The sequence below is a fragment of the Oncorhynchus kisutch genome, linkage group LG3, assembly GCF_002021735.2.
Source record: "Oncorhynchus kisutch isolate 150728-3 linkage group LG3, Okis_V2, whole genome shotgun sequence".
Classification (NCBI taxonomy): domain Eukaryota; kingdom Metazoa; phylum Chordata; class Actinopteri; order Salmoniformes; family Salmonidae; genus Oncorhynchus; species Oncorhynchus kisutch.
This window is the reverse complement of record NC_034176.2, coordinates 23,371,559-23,388,576: the sequence shown is the minus strand read 5'-3', so window position 1 is coordinate 23,388,576 and position 17,018 is coordinate 23,371,559. Positions and strand designations below refer to the sequence as shown.

Here is a 17,018-nt window from a genome sequence, read left to right as displayed (position 1 = left end):
ACAACACAAGTTACACAAATTGGAAATGTAGCTAGTAAGTCATATGTCCTCTGTAAATTCAGAGAAGTATCCCTTAAGAGTGAAAAACTGCTGCCTATGACTTGGATACACATGAGACTGGATGTGGTGCTTTTTAGCAATTGTGTTGCTCCGAATTCAGTCTGTCTAGGTCAAAGGTGTAGAATTATTTACGAACAAATGGAAAGGTGCAAACTTTCAACGGCTCCCTGCATTGTGGCTAGAATCAATGTGCCCAAATGGATTAATGGTCCCACTTTGTCGTGCGTCTGCGCAGTGAGCATGGTTCGCGTAGGGTTGGGTGCACAACACTGTGCAGTAACTACCAGAGAAGGAAGCGGAGTTTCCGGCAATTTGCAACAGAGGGAGAGGATTGCTGACACCGCCGGCTCGGGGGCTAGCAATTGGGCACACTCATTCATATTGGGGGTAGGGTTGGTGAATTACAAGCCAAGGGTACAGACAGCAAGTCGAGAGGAAGACCAAAGTAACAGCAAAAGGCGGGGTGACCCACCAACTACCGGCATGGCCAGGGACTACGATTACCTCTTCAAGCTGCTCATCATCGGTGACAGTGGTAAGCGAATACCGGGGATGTGTGACGGGAAATGGGCCTTTCTAGGTTTTTACACGACGAGTCGCAGAAATGTAGGTCGAGGTTCATAACGTGATTTTGGACTCCGTTTTAAGTTGACGTCTTCATTTTAAAAGTCCACATCCAATATTTTAGAGCAATGGGAAAGAGCGGTGACTAGGGCGGAGGTTGTGTATCGCAGGCTGTCAGCCGATCAGGCCGGATATCGCTCGCTGCACGATAGTGTATTAGCGTCTATACTGGGACGAATTCCATCCATTCTAAGAATGTTATTTATGCGGGATACTTGACTGCCCAAGTATTATGGTGTTCCAAGTGTGTACATTGTAACTAAATGTTTACATTACTTCGTAAAGCTAGCAAAGTGCTATTAGATTACTAGTTATAGCTACACTACAGTTCGCTAGTAAGCTAACGTTAGTCAGCTAACGTTACATACTTACTGGCGAGTGTTTTTATTTTATCCCAGTAGCTAGCGGCTCCATTGAAGTTGTTAACCAACGGTTATCCTGCTGTGTCAACTAGCTAGGTGTCTTGTCAGTGTAGTAGTAAAATATATATATATTTTTTCAGTAGTAGTTATGCTTGTAATTGCATATTAAAATGTGAATTGCAGAATTGTTTACAATAACCTTGGCTTGAATGATTTCTAGATGCTCCCTTGTTAGGGCCTAGTAGACAAATGATGCAGTAATGAAACATTCATAATATCATGATCCAACTAAATGCCAGAAGTCCAGTGAATGAGGTATATTAGCGAAGAACAATACTACCACGTGTTGTTTTTCTACCTCCTACTCATTTTTTTTTTAAAAGATGGTTGCATTCAGGTGAAAACATAAATCCACATTGACAACTCCACAATCACAATCCCTTTGTTGGGAAAGATCCATTGACACTCCCGGTCCTGGCACTGGCAGCTAGCTGATCACAATAGTGGGAAAGAAAGCAGTCCCCTTAGTACCACAGACACACAGGGGCCTGTGTCCCCTCAGCTGCAGTCTGGTACCAGTATTAGCACCGCTGTTATGAGATTCAGAGAAAATGTAAACCAATGCTCAAATGCAAGTCCTGTCCCCTCCCCTGTCACACTTACACATGCAATTGTTGCTGAGATCGATCTGACACGTATAGGGTTTAGCTCAGATCAAGGGTCCCTTTCTGCACCTCATGGTCCCTCTGCAGTTAATTGGTCAATGAAAACTATTATTTGGACTGACAGAGGTCAAGTTTTGCATGACAACAACAAAGCAGAAACCAACTGTCACCCAGGCTACTGTGCCTCACATTTGTTAACTAGTTTAAATACAATATTGATGATTTTGAATGACATACTGTATTTTGTAACTTGTGCTTTTTCTTATCATCCTAGACACATTCAGGGACTATATCTTGACCACATGTTCCTATATGACAGATAGGTACTCCTTCACAGACCGATAATAGTCCTCCAGGTATCACTGACGACTGTTTTACCCGTTAGACCAGAGATGGGTAATGGACCTGCCAGGTACCAGAGATTCTACAGGTTTACCCTCGACTCACCCAGTCATTGATATCATTCACTGTTAACAAGACTGACTACTGGACTGTCCAGTCCATCATTCAAAACAAAGATGGATTTCACTGGCTTACGACAGAGCCTGATTAAAAGGTAGCAATGATATGGTGATGTGGTTGTTAGTGGCCTGACAGATGTAAGTATTGTTACCCACAGAAAGAACACTATCTGTTTCTTGTAGCTGCAAGTAATGCTGTCTGGTGAAAGTGAACAAGACTCAGTGAATGATCAGAGGGATTTGTTTTCTGATGGGCTTTTAACTCAGGACCAATCAACCGCAGCTAGGCATGATCACATTACCTTTAGCTAGCAACTGATCTGAGCTGGTAGTACCTCTGCCTGGACTCACAGTTAAGCTCTGACATTTTGGCCAACTCCTCATCTGACAGTTGGCTAGCTGCCTGTCTTTGCCTCTAAGTGAATTCACTGAAAGTGTCATCTGATTGGTGTACCAAGTAATTTGCAACATGGGATGTTATGAACTGTACCAGAATAATTTTTTGCAAACCATCACCTCTATATTATTGTGATCTTAAACCTACTAAAGGTTATGCAGAGTTCAGCTGTCACTGTCTTTTATACATGGACTAGATGGCATGTATTTGTCTGAGTGCATGCTGTCAAGGCCTGGCTGACTGACTGTGCTAATATACACTACATGACCAAACGTATGTGGACACCTTCTTGTCAAACATCTTCAGATATCATGGGCATTAATATTGAGTTGGTCCCCCCCTTTGCTGCTGTAACAGCCTCCACTCTTCTGGGAAGGCTTTCCACTAGATGTTGGATCATTGCTGGAGGGAATTACTTCCATTCATCCTTGAGCATTAGTGAGGTTGAGCACTGATGTTGGGTGATTAGGTCTGGCTCGCCATCAGCGTTCAATTCATCCCAAAGGTGTTTGATGGAGTTGAGGTCAGGGCTCTGACCAGGCCAGTCAAGTTCTTCCACACCGATCTCAACAAACTATTTCTGTATGGACCTCGCTTTGTGCATGTGGGCATTGTCATGCTGAAACAGGAAAGGGCCTTCCCCAAACTGTTGCCACAAAGTTGGAATCACAGAATTGTCGAGTATGTCATTGTATGCTGTAGCATTAAGATTTCCCTTCACTGGAACTAAGGGGCCTAGCCCGAATCATGGAAAAACAGCCCCTCACAATTATTTATCCTCCACCAAACTTTACAGTTGGCACTCAGGCGGGTAGCGTTCACCTGTCATCCGCCAAACCCAGATTCTTCCGTCAGACTGCCAGATGGGGAAGCGTGAATCATCACTCCAGAGAACGCATTTCCACTGCTCCAGAGTCCAATGGCGGGGAGCTTTACACCACTCCAGCCGATGCTTGGTATTGCGCATAGTGATCTTAGGCTTGTGTGTGGCTGCTCAGCCATGGAAATCCATTTCATGAAGCTCCCGACGAGCACCTATTGTGCTAACGTTGCTTCCAGAGCCAGTTTGGAACTCCGTAGTGAGTGTTGCACACTGAGGACAGACAATATAAAACAATATTCGCTACGTGCTTTAGTGCTCGTCGGTCCCGTTCTGTGAGCTTGTGTGGCATACCACTACGCGGCTGAGCCATTGTTGCTCCTAGATGTTTACGGTTATATGCATTCACTGTTGACCAGGGCAGCTGTCGCAGGGCCGAAATTTGATGAACTGACTTGTTGGGGAGGTGGCATCCTATGACTGTGCCACTTTGAAAGTAACTGAGCTCTTCAGTAAAGCCATTTGACTGTCAATGTTTGTATATGGAGTTTGCATGGCGGTGTGCTTGATTTTATACACCTGTCAGCAACGGGTGTGGCTGAAAAAGTCACTCATTTGAAGGGATGTCCACATACCTTTGTGTATATATAGTGTATCTATACGATATCAGGAACACACCAGCCTAGTTTTAGGTGTTTTTTTATTTTATTTTATTTCACCTTTATTTAACCAGGTAGTCTAGTTGAGAACAAGTTCTCATTTACAACTGCAACCTGGCCAAGATAAAGCATAGCAGTGTGAACAGACAACAACACAAAGTTACACATGGAGTAAACAATAAACAAGCCAATAACACAGTAGAAAAAAGAAAGAGTCCGTATATACATTGTGTGCAAAAGGCATGAGGAGGTAGGCGAATAATTACAATTTAGCAGATTAACACTGGAGTGATAAATGATCAAATGGTCATGTACAGGTAGAGATACTGGTGTGCAAAAGAGCAGAAAAGTAAATAAATAAATAAAAACAGTATGGGGATGAGGTAGGTAAATTGGGTGGGCTATTTACAGATGGACTATGTACAGCAGCAGCGATCGGTTAGCTGCTCAGATAGCAGATGTTTAAAGTTGGTGAGGGAGATAAGTCTCCAACTTCAGTGAATTTTTTTTTGCAATTCGTTCCAGTCACAGGCAGCAGAGAACTGGAAGGAAAGGCGGCCAAATGAGGTGTTTGCTTTAGGGATGGTCAATGAGATACACCTGCTGGAGCACGTGCTACGGGTGGTTGTTGCCATGGTGACCAGTGAACTGAGATACTTTACATGGACTTGTAGATGACCTGGAGCCAGTGGGTCTGGCGATGAATATGTAGCGAGGACCAGCCGACTAGAGCATACAGGTCGCAGTGGTGGGTGGTATAAGGTGCTTTAGTAACAAAACGGATGGCACTGTGATAAACTGCATCCAGTTTGCTGAGTAGAGTATTGGAAGCTATTCTGTAGATGACATCGCCGAAGTCGAGGATCGGTAGGATAGTCAGTTTTACTAGGGTAAGTTTGGCGGCGTGAGTGAAGGAGGCTTTGTTGTGGAATAGAAAGCCGACTCTAGATTTTATTTTATTTTAGATTGGAGATGTTTGATATGAGTCTGGAAGGAGAGTTTACTGTCTAGCCAGACACCTAGGTACTTATAGATGTCCACATATTCTTGGTCGTAACCATCCAGGGTGCTGATGCTAGTCGGGCGTGCGGGTGCAGGCAGCGAACGGTTATCGTCCTCTGTTATTCCTCCTGGCTCTTTCATGGTCAGAGAAAAACAGAGCTATGGAAATATGATGACTCTGGTGGCAAGCATATGTTTACAAAACATAACTCGAAGTCAGATAAATCTACATCTTCCTTCAAATTAGCTTACTCATGAAAACCTCTGTGTAGCCTAAACGTCATAATTAAAGGGTGGTAAGAAATCAAATCTACTGAGTTGGAAGCCTTTTTAATCTGACTCTCAACCTGTCATTTTCTCTTCATTTCAGGAGTGGGGAAGAGCAGTCTCCTCCTGCGGTTTGCAGACAACACATTTTCAGGTAAGAGTAAATCTATCAGGTTATAAGTTGTTTGTTCTGTTGTATTTGAACAACTGTCCAACCCACACTACGTACAGTGAGTATTTGCCTTGCAAAATCAGACACTGGGTCTGTGTAACTTGTGTTGTTTTTGTTGTTGTTTGCAGGTAGCTACATCACCACGATTGGAGTGGACTTCAAGATCCGGACAGTGGAGATCAATGGGGAGAAGGTGAAGCTGCAGATCTGGGATACGGCTGGACAGGAGCGCTTCCGCACCATCACCTCCACGTGAGTACAGGCAGGGATGACTAACACGCATACACAAACACATGGAGAGCTGCAGTATTTTTTTACGAGGCCAACTTTTATGATAGTTTGAGCAAGTACTTCTCAAAGACTAGAATCATTTCCATGTTCTTTTTGGAATCTGATGAAATTTCCCACAGACCTTAATTACAAATTTTAGTAACAGGCGGTTTTTAGTCAGAATTATAGGACGGTAAAGGTTGGAGCTCAATGGCTCTCTCACTTGGGTGTCATCCCCATGGAGTTGCTTCACCTTGTTTCTATTTCTATTGCAGAAATTAGTGCCAATGCAATTTATTTTCTTCCTTTTATTTTTACATTTTCTTGTGCTTGCCTCCATTGTCCAAGTTTCTCATTTTCTGTCCGTTGTGTATTTCGGCTCCATGTTTGACAGATAAATACTTGTGTAGAGCCTGGGTTTCTTGGGACACAGGTATTGCTCTGGCTACCAGATAATTTATTTTTTTGCCAAGTGGAATAGGGTCATTGCCTTTTTAAAATTGTGGCACAAATAACTAACAATGACCGAATTGGAAGACATTCCTCTCTGAATTCCTATTGTTTTTTTTACTATGGCAGGTATTTTCTCTCAAGTGAGTGCTTCCTAAGCTGGAGTGGCTGAGAGAGTGTGCCCAGCCTTTCTTCTCTCTGTCATGAGAAATATGTGTAGTAATGAGCCGTTAGCATTCCTGAACAAGAATGCCGTCACTCAGGAGGGTAGGGTAAAGGTCTGTGAGCTAGTGAGAATGACCTAACAACCGTCTGACTCACACTGCTCTCAGTTTGTCATGAATAGGACAGCATATAAAAAAAAACATTCACTCCTTTTGGACTTTGCCGGACGGTACAATACTTTGACACTGTTTGGCTTTGATGACCTGCTACTATGACAGAGTGGAGATAGTAAAAACCTTGCTGCTTTGGACATTCACTCAATTTACAATAACGACAGTGAGGAACTGACAAAGGTGTTGAGAAAGAGAGGCATTTGAACCTGTGCATGTTTCCCAAGCCCCCTGGGAAATGTGTCAATTTCTTCTCAGAAACAGAGCTGCTGGTTTTCCTATGGGAAAACCTCTACAAGTCTACAGCATGGATTCAGTGTGTGTTTTCTACTGAGCTGAGGGAACCTGGCTGTGTGAGGAGGGAGGTGGAGACTGCTACTGCTGGGTTGTTTTCGCTGATTGTTAATTGTGGAGAAGTAGAGTGGCATGGTGCCTCGTTAGGTCTATGTGAATTTCAGGATAGAGATGGCTCACAGAGCCCTGTGTGCTGGAGTGGGAAACCCCACCTCCGTAAGGTAAATGGTCAGCCCACCCAGGGTGTATTTTGCCATATGTCCTTCCGTCAGTCACAGTCCAGTAGCTGCCATATGTTTGTCTTTATAGACAGCAGCGTGTGTGTGTGTGTGGGGAGGGAGGGAGGGACTGGAGTATGGCTCCAGCGCCCACTGTGTGTTTGTGGTTCTCCATTCATCTGTGCAGAACACCCCCGCTGACTGCCCCCTTACTCCTGGGCTGTGTGTGTCAGGCCATTACAATATCTCACACAAACACACACACCACCCGCCCCTTTGAAAGGCCTATTGTGCTTTTTGTGTGTGTGGTGCAGTCAGATTGGGGATGCACCCTCATTTTGGGTCCTAGTCAAACTTATTCAGACATTATTTTTTTGTTGTTCATGAATACTGTGGCTGTCCTCTACTTCCAGCTCTGTATAGCCTATATACAGGTAACTGCCAAAATAAAAGAAACACCAGCATAAAGTGTCTTAATAGGACGCTGGGCCAACACGACCCGCCAGAACATCTTCATTGCGTCTTGGCATAGATTTTAAATGTCCGGAATTCTATTGGAGGTATGTGACGCCATTCACCCACAAGAAATTGCTTAATCTGGTGTTTTGTTGCTTATGGTGGTGAAAGATGCTGTTTCAGGCACCACTCCAGCATCTCCCATAAGTGTTCAATTGGGTTGAGATCTGGTGAGTGAGACGACACACACACACACACACACACTTTAAACCCCCCGTGCTCCTTTGAGACCCCTCTTTCAAAGTCACTGTTTGGCAGATGTTATTGCGGGTGCAGCGAAATGCTTGTGCTTCTAGTTCTGACAGTGCAGTAATATCTCAGTTTCACAACATATACCCAAAATACACGTAAATCTAAGTAAGGAATGGATTAAGAATATATATATATATATATATATATATATATATATATATATATATATATATATATATATATATATATATATATATATATATATATATACATACATACATACATGCATGCATGCATGCATGCATGCATGCATGCATACATACATACATATACAGTTGGAAGTCGGAAGATTACATACACCTTAGCCAAATACATTTAAACTCCGTTTTTCACAATTCCTGACATTTAATCCTAATAAACAATTCCCTGTCTTAGGTCAGTTAGGATCCCCACTTTATTTTAAGAATGTGAAATGTCAGAATAATAGAAGAGAGAATGATTTATTTCAGATTTGATTTCTTTCATCACATTCCCAGTGGGTCAGAAGTTTGCATACACTCAATTAGTATTTGGTAGCATTGCCTTTAAATTGCTTAACTTGGGTCAAACGTTTTGGGTAGCCTTCCACAAGCTTTCCACAATAAGTTGGGTGCATTTTAGCCCATTCCTCCGGACAGAGCTGGTGTAACTGAGTCAGGTTTATAGGCCTTTTTGCTCGCACACGCTTTTTCAGTTCCGCCCACAAATGTTCTATGGGATTGAGGTCAGGCCTTTGTGATGGCCACTCCAATACATTGTTGTCCTTAAGCCATTTTGCCACAACTTTGGAAGTATGCTTGGGGTCATTGTCCATTTGGAAGACCCATTTGCGACCAAGCTTTAACTTCCTGACTGATGTCTTGAGATGTTGCTTCAATATATCCACATTTTCTTTCCTCATGATGCCATCTGTTTTGTGAAGTGCACCAGTCCCTCCTGCAGCAAAGCACCCCCACAACATGCTGCTGCCACCCCCACAACATGATGCTGCCACCCCCGTGCTTCACGGTTGGGATGGTGTTCTTCGGCTTGCAAGCCTCACCCTTTTCCCTCCAAACATAACGATGGTCATTATGGTCAAACAATTATATTTTTCTTTCATCAGACCAGAGGACATTTCTCTAAAAAGTATGATCTTTGTCCCCATGTGCAGTTGCAAACTGTAGTCTGTCTGCAGTCACTTCTTCCTTGCTGAGTGGCCTTTCAGGTTATGTTGATCTAGGACTCGTTTTACTGTGGATATAGATACTTTTGTACCTGTTTCCTCCAGGTCCTTTGCTGCTGTTCTGGGATTAATTTGCACTTTTCGCACCAAAGTACGTTCATCTCTAGGAGACAGAAAGCGTCTCCTTCCTGAGCGGTATGATGGCTGCGTGTTTATACTTGCGTACTGTTGTTTGTACAGATGAACGTGGTTTCTGATTTATTTTGATTTTTCCATGATGTCAAGCAAAGAAGCACTGAGTTTGAAGGTAGGCCTTACAGGTACACCTCCAATTGACTCAAATTATGTCAATTATCCTATCAGAAGCTTCTAAAGCCATGACATTTTCTGGAAATTTCCAAGCTGTTTAAAGGCACAGTCAACATAGTGTATGTGAACTTCTGACCCACTAGAATTGTGACTAAGTGAAATAATCTGTCTTTAAACAATTGTTGGAGAAATGACTTGTGTCATGCACAAAGTAGATGTCCTAACCGACTTCAACTGTATATATGAAATGGGTGATTCAATATGTAAACACAATTTTAAAGTGACTTAAGATACCGTAGAATAGTGTGGAGTACAGTTTATACGTATGGGATGAGTAATGCTAGATACAGGACATTATTAAAGTGGCTAGTGATCCATTTCTAAAAGTTGCTAGTGATCCATTTCTAAAAGTTGCCAGTGATCCCTAATCTATGCCTATAGGCAGCCGCCTCTGATGTGCTGGTGATGGCTGTTTAGCAGTCTGATTGGCTTGAGATAGAAGCTGTTTGTCAGTCTCTCGGTCCCTGCTTTGATGCACCTGTACTGACCTTGCCTTCTGGATGGTAGCGGGGTGAACAAGCAGTGGCTCGGGTGCTTGATCTTTTTGGCCTTCCTGTGACATCAGGGGTGCTGTAGGTGTCCAGGAGGGCGGGAAGTTTGCCCCTGGTAATGCGTTGGGCAGACTGCACCACCCTCTGGAGAGCTTTGCGGTTGTGGGCTATGCAGTTGCAGTACCAGGCGGGGATACAGCCCGACAGGATGCTCTCAATTGTGCATCTGTAAAAGTTTGTGAGCGTTTTAGGTGTTAAGCCAAATTTCTTTAGACTCCTGAGGTTGAAGAGGCGCTGTAGCGCCTTCTTCACCCCACTGTCTGTATGATGTGTACGCCGAGGAACTTGAAGCTTTCCACCTTCTCCACTGCGGTCCCATCTGTGGATAAAGGGGTGCTGGCTAAATTACCAATCTGGCCCTCAAAACATCATGGCCACCTAATCATCCCCAGCTTACAATTGGCTCATTCATCCATCTCCTTTCCCCTGTAACTATTCTCCAGGTCGTTGCTGTAAATGAGAATGTGTTCTCAGTCAACTTACCTGGTAAAATAAAAATAAGTGTTTCCTTTATTTTGGCCAATATCTGTACATCAGTCTTTGTCATAGTCCACTGGACTCTTTCGTCTTCAAAGGAAAACTGTGGTGAGCATTATCCCTGGCTTCCTGCTGACCGTTGCCCCACCCTGCCTCAGAGACACTCCTTCTTGCTCTCATCCTTTCAGGAACACTATAATTAATATGGATTTTTGAACTCTGAGCAGCATGTGGAGTCAGTGTATATGTTATATGCTTTCAGTTAATTTTGGCTGTTATGGGAATGACAAAAGGAAATAAATTGTCTATATTGTGCCATTTATTGGAAAAGGTTTATTGGATCATAAAGAAGCATCGCATCTTAATTGTGAGCATGTGCAGTCCTGGGCTCATTTGTCTTCAATCATACTCTTTGCTTTGTTAACATCAGTTGGGATTGATTGAAATCGCCAATGTGTGTTTGTGTAATAGTGTGACTCTGTTCTCTAAGTTAGGCTCCCCCTATTGGACTTGAGGTCAACATGCTGACTGCTCTCTCTTTCTGTCTCTGTCTCCAGATACTATAGAGGAACACATGGGGTCATAGTGGTATATGATGTCACAAGTGCCGAATCCTTTGTCAATGTGAAACGATGGCTACATGAAATCAACCAGAACTGTGATGACGTGTGTCGAATATTAGGTGAGTCCAGTCCACCTGTTTCAAATACCTTTACTCAGTGCAGTGTTTTTGCAGCAGGGACCCTTGCTTAAGGCCGTATGAAATCCTTGCAGTGGACGGAATCGCGGAATCCAGACATTAAAATGGAATTCAACAATATAAAAAATCGTTTAACTTTTATTGAATGCTGTTAACTAATTAGAACATTTATTAATTTGCACAAATTTCTCATAAGACATGAAAATAATGAAGCAACAGAATAGGAATGCCCCTGTCTGTGTGCGGTGCACACATTTGTCTATCAATTATTGCATCGACATGAACACAGAACATAAAACAAAATTGTATCTATACAAAAAAGTGTAATTTTGAGAGTGAAAAACGTAAAATAATCTGAAACCGGGGAAAACGAAACTGAGGAATCTGGAAAAAATGCAACAGATTTGAACGGATCCTACATCCAGTTGAGCAGAACGCTAAAAAGGTCTTTCTATTCCTATTCTGCCTTAGTGGGAAACAAGAACGATGATCCCAACTCAAAGGTGGTGGAGACGACTGACGCACAGAAGTTTGCAGAGCAGATGAGCATCAACCTCTTTGAGACGAGTGCAAAAGAGAACATCAATGTGGAAGAGGTAAGTCATTGGCCAGGGGACCCTGTAATATTAGTAATGGAAAGTTGAGTGGGTAGAATTGTTCATGGAACACAGGCTTGAAGGTGAGGTTGTTGTTGCTTCATTGGAGGAAATGTATAACAATCTCTCATCCAAAACAATGTAGTTGATTGTTTACCATATTGTGTTGTTTTGTGATTTCCCCACAGATGTTTAACTGTAGTTGATGGCGTTCACCATGTTGTTTTTGTGTTTTCCCCACAGATGTTTAACTGCATCACAGAGCTAGTGCTGAGAGCCAAGAAGGAGGTGCAGGCCAAGCAGCAGCAGCAGCAACAGAATGACGTGGTCAAACTCACCAAGAACAGTAAACGAAAGAAAAAGTGCTGCTAGCGAACTCGAACCCACTCACAAAGTTCAGCAGCGTCTGCTCCAGAGATCACACACGGGATGGGACTCCAAGCATCTAAATTAAGACAAGATAGATTTAATAAATATACAATGGGAAAAAAGTCCCCTTTGGACAAAAATCATGAAGAAAAAAACTAAATGTACAGATTTGATTAGAAGTCAGAAGTTTTATTTGGAATTCAGCAGATGAGCACTATTTAACAGTGATCCTCCTTGAAGGATCTGCAAGCAGACAAGTGATGGCCATAATGCTCAGATTTCTATATGCATATATCGGTATCTATTTTGTCCTTCTCATTCCACTTCACACGGGACATTGAGTCAAGTGAAACTGTGCACCCGAAGTGGAGGACTCACTTTTTTTTTGATGATTTTCTTAGTCTTTTGGGGGTGAGGGGTGGGGTCTGTTGTTGGAATGGGGGACTAAGTAAAACATCTTTACTGGGGAAGGGGTTCACAACCTTCATACATTTTTTTAATTTAGACTTTTCAGACACCTGTATGGCTCATCCCAACCCATTATGAACTTCTGGTTTGTTTTTGGACTTGATGGGAAAATATCATGAGGATGATGATTGATAGGCAACCTTTAGCAACTAATCCAATGGACAGAACTGGTGACTTCTATCTTATCTTTGGTTCTCTTTTTTTGCCAAGCTTTTTCTCCTCTTCCCCTTAATCTCTAGCCAATGACCGGTTTCTAGAGAGGTTTTCAGAGTAGTGAACCACTCCCATGGCCCTGGCTGGGACGCAATGCTCTGCCATCACCACTCACTGCAGTCCTATTGTGCGCTAAGTTTGTTTTTAAAAGAAGAAAAAAATCTTCCACTTTTTTAAAACAATGATACTGCCAATATGTTGTGAATGAAATAGTTAGAAACTCTGTGTCTCCCCTTATTGGACTGTTTGCCATAGAGACCCACTGGGTGTAGTAATTTGGGGTTAGGGTCTGTAGGGGCCCAGGTAGCCCTCAGGGAGAGAGCCCAGGAACCACTCTCTAACCACACTCCAGCCTCTGGCCTCTACTCCCATGCACCAAACACCTCATATCAGCACCTCTCAGCTATGGATTCAACCCCCTTAGCTTCCGCCACTTGTGGTGCATTTTAATTATAACATCTATCAGTGCAGGGTGCATTTGGTTTGTGCCAGGAGGATGGTGTTGACAAGAAATGGGAGGTTTATTGTAGTCGGTGCAGTGATCCTGATCCATAGCTGACTGGTTAGCCTTGTGCGTGTGTGTTCAGCACTTAACACTGTTTGAAGGGGTATGTATAAGGTATCTGACATGCATTTTAGTATTCATAAGCTATCAAGGAGCTTGCAAAATGTTCTGAACTATTAACACGTGTATGCCTGGTGGTTTCGTCATGTTTCTATCTAGGACTTGTGACTATCTGGTTACCTGTTTAACCGAAGTCTTACTATCCAGTGTTCTGCTTGACTGTGAGTGAGTGGCAGGCTGGCAGTGAGAGACTGTTTCCTTCCTGAGGGTCTGCTATGGGGGAGCATTAGTGATGGAGCAATGAGAACCTTGACCGTAGCACTTTCCTACACACATCGGGCCCTGAATACCTCTCCCTCTGCTTGAGGGTAACTGGTGTAGGCTGAGGTGGCCATGATGTGGGTTTGGGAAATCTCTATGTGACCCTAACCAGACAACCATTGAGGTGGGGAACATGACAGTGCCACAACCTGAGCTCTGGGTGATGCAAGCCAGGCAGTGGAGAAATGGGATCAAATTCCAGACTGTATGATTTCTATTCATTATGTGTATATAAATATAGTTGTGTGTTTTATATTCAATATACAGAACATACACACATTCGCACACACAATTGTGCATGTATTGACATGCCTTGTGTGCTATGGTTGAAACACACTTATCAGCTGTGGTTTGCTGTACACTGGAGAAAGAGATGTACTATTCAGTTCCCGTCATGAATTTAATCAATAAACGTTTTAAAATAATAAATATTTGACACAATGACTGATCTCTCTTGTCAATTATTTGAAGCTTGCTCTTGATTCTTGTTGGGCTTCTGTCTTCTTGCTTTTTGTTAATAAAACTATGTAGGAATTGTGCAACTTAAATATCTTCTATAAAGCTGTTTTCTTCTTTGTTGTTGACCACAATGAAACTATATGAACTCACAGTGTAGAGCATTCATTTACTTTGACTGTAAGTGGCCTGATAAATGGAGTTTTGTCCATAGAAGGCAAGGGCTTTTTCTCAATATATGGAGTAGAGCCAAAGTAAGAACACTACCAAGACAGTTTCTTTATTTCTGTCCCCATTTTATTTTTTCACAGTGGCCTCCACATATAGAATCACATTCATTGGGTACACTTTCCCTTGGAAAATTGCTAGAAAAATCACTTCTCATTTACAATATTTGGATATTTTTTCCCCATTACTAAAAATAGTCATTTGCTATGAATATAAAACCATACTCTTACACATTTCTTCCATCATAAATATTATGTACCTCGTTATGAAAGTGTCATCAATATAGGAAAAATTAGTTTGTCATGTCATATGTACAATATTTGAATGAGTATGCATATTCATAATGTGTAATACATACAGTGGGGCAACAAAAGTATTTAGTCAGCCACCAATTGTGCAAGTTCTCCCACTTAAAAAGATGAGAGAGGCCTGTAATTTTCATCATAGGTACACTTCAACTATGACAGACAAAATGAAAAAAAAAAAAATCCAGAAAATCACATTGTAGGATTTTTAATAAATGTATTTGCAAACTATGGTTGAAAATAAGCATTTGATCAATAACAAAAGTTTATATCAATACTTTGTTATATACCCTGTGTTGGCAATGACAGAGGTCAAACGTTTTCTGTAAGTCTTCACAGGGTTTTCACACACTTTTGCTGGTATTTTGGCCCATTCCTCCATGCAGATCTCCTCTAGAGCAATGATGTTTTGGGGCTGTTGCTGGGCAACACAGACTTTCAACTCCCTCCAAAGATTTTCTATGGGGTTGAGATCTGGAGACTGGCTAGGCCACTCCAGGACCTTGAAATGCTTCTTACGAAGCCACTCGGGCGGTGTGTTTGGGATCATTGTCATACTGAAAGACCCAGCCACGTTTCATCTTCAATGCCCTTGCTGATGGAAGGAGGTTCTCACTCAAAATCTCACGATACATGGCCCCATTCATTCTTTCCTTTACACGGATCAGTCGTCCTGGTCCCTTTGCAGAGAAACAACCCCAAAGCATGATGTTTCCACCCCCATGCTTCACAGTAGGTATGGTGTTCTTTAGATGCAACTCAGCATTCTTTGTCCTCCAAACACGACGAGTTGAGTTTTTACCAAAAAGTTATATTTTGGATCATCCAAATGCTCTCTAGCAAACTTCAGACGGGCCTGGACATGTACTGGATTAAGCAGGGGGACACGTCTGGCACTGCAGGATTTGAGTCCCTGGCGGCGTAGTGTGTTACTGATGGTAGGCTTTGTTACTTTGGTCCCAGCTCTCTGCAGGTCATTCACTAGGTCCCCCCATGTGGTTCTGGGATTTTTGCTCACCATTCTTGTGATCATTTTGACCCCACGGGGTGAGATCTTGCGTGGAGCCCCAGATCGAGGGAGATTATCAGTGGTCTTGTATGTCTTCCATTTCCTAATAATTGCTCCCACAGTTGATTTCTTCAAACCAAGCTGCTTACCTATTGCAGATTCAGTCTTCCCAGCCTGGCACAGGTCTACAATTTTGTTTCTGGTGTCCTTTGACAGCTCTTTAGACTTGGTCATAGTGGAGTTTGGAATGTGACTGTTTGAGGTTGTGGACAGGTGCCTTTTATACTGATAACAAGTTCAAACAGGTGCCATTAATACAGGTAACGAGTGGAGGACAGAGGAGCCTCTTAAAGAAGAAGTTACAGGTCTGTGAGAGCCAGAAATCTTGCTTGTTTGTAGGTGACCAAATACTTATTTTCCACCATAATTTGCAAATAAATTCATTAAAAATCATACAATGTTATTTTCTGGATTTTTTTCTCATTTTGTCTGTCATAGTTGAAGTGTACCTATGATGAAAATTACAGGCCTCTCTCATCTTTTTAAGTGGGAGAACTTTCACAATTGGTGGCTGACTAAATACTTTTTTGCCCCACTGTATACACTACTGTTCAAAAGTTTGGGGTCACTTGGACATTTCCTTGTTTTTGTCCATTAGAATAACATCAAATTGATCAGAAATACAGTGTAGACATTGTTAATGTTGTAAATGACTATTGTAGCTGAAAACGGCAGATTTTAATGGAATATCTACATAGGCGTACACAGGCCCATTATCAGCAACCATCACTCCTGTGTTCCAATGGCACGTTGTGTTAGCTAATCCAAGTTTAGCATTTTAAAGGCTAATTGATCATTAGAAAACACTTCTGCAATTATGTTAGCACAGTTGAAAACTGTTACGATTAAAGAAGCAATAAAACTGTCCTTCTTTAGACTAGTTGAGTATCTGGAGCGTCAGCATTTGTGGGTTCGATTACTGGCTCATAATGGCCAGAAACAAATAACTTTCTTCTGAAACTCGTCAGTCTATTCTTGTTCTGAGAAATGAAGGCTATTCCATGCGAGAAATTGCCAAGAAACTGAAGATCTCTTTCAACGCTGTGTACTACTCCCTTCACAGAACAGCGCAAACTGGCTCAAACCAGAATAGAAAGAGGAGTGGGAGGACCCGGTGGCACAACTGAGCAAGAGGACAAGTACATTAGAGTGTCTAGTTTGAGAAACAGACGTCTCACAAGTCCTCACCTGGCAGCTTCATTAAATAGTATTCGCAAAACACCAGTCTCAATGTCAACAGTGAAGAGGTGACTCCGGGATTCTGGCCTTCTAGGCAGAGTTCCTCTGTCCAGTGTCTGTGTTCTTTTGCCCATCTTAATCTTTTCTTTTTATTGGCCAGTCTGAGATATGGCTTTTTCTTTGC

General features: G+C 42.4%; 1 protein-coding gene across 1 annotated transcript; it reads left to right on the top strand.

The window, feature by feature from the left end:
* Window positions 1–290: 290 nt before the first annotated feature.
* On the top strand, window positions 291–14,041 carry LOC109878344 (ras-related protein Rab-35). Its single transcript, XM_020470608.2, has 6 exons — window positions 291–595; window positions 5,421–5,471; window positions 5,618–5,741; window positions 10,923–11,047; window positions 11,537–11,661; window positions 11,905–14,041. The coding sequence occupies exons 1-6, from the start codon at window positions 301–303 to the stop codon at window positions 12,031–12,033; spliced, it is 849 nt and encodes a 282-aa protein (XP_020326197.2). The 5' UTR covers window positions 291–300; the 3' UTR covers window positions 12,034–14,041.
* The last annotated feature ends 2,977 nt before the right edge of the window (window positions 14,042–17,018 follow it).

Excerpts from the sequence above, each read along its gene's own strand:
- LOC109878344 (XM_020470608.2), top strand. The coding sequence starts at position 301 with ATGGTTCGCGTAGGGTTGGGTGCACAACACTGTGCAGTAACTACCAGA. Across the intron at positions 11,048-11,536 it reads TGACGTGTGTCGAATATTAG|TGGGAAACAAGAACGATGAT; the intron begins GTGAGTCCAGTC and ends ATTCTGCCTTAG. Across the intron at positions 11,662-11,904 it reads AGAACATCAATGTGGAAGAG|ATGTTTAACTGCATCACAGA; the intron begins GTAAGTCATTGG and ends TTTTCCCCACAG.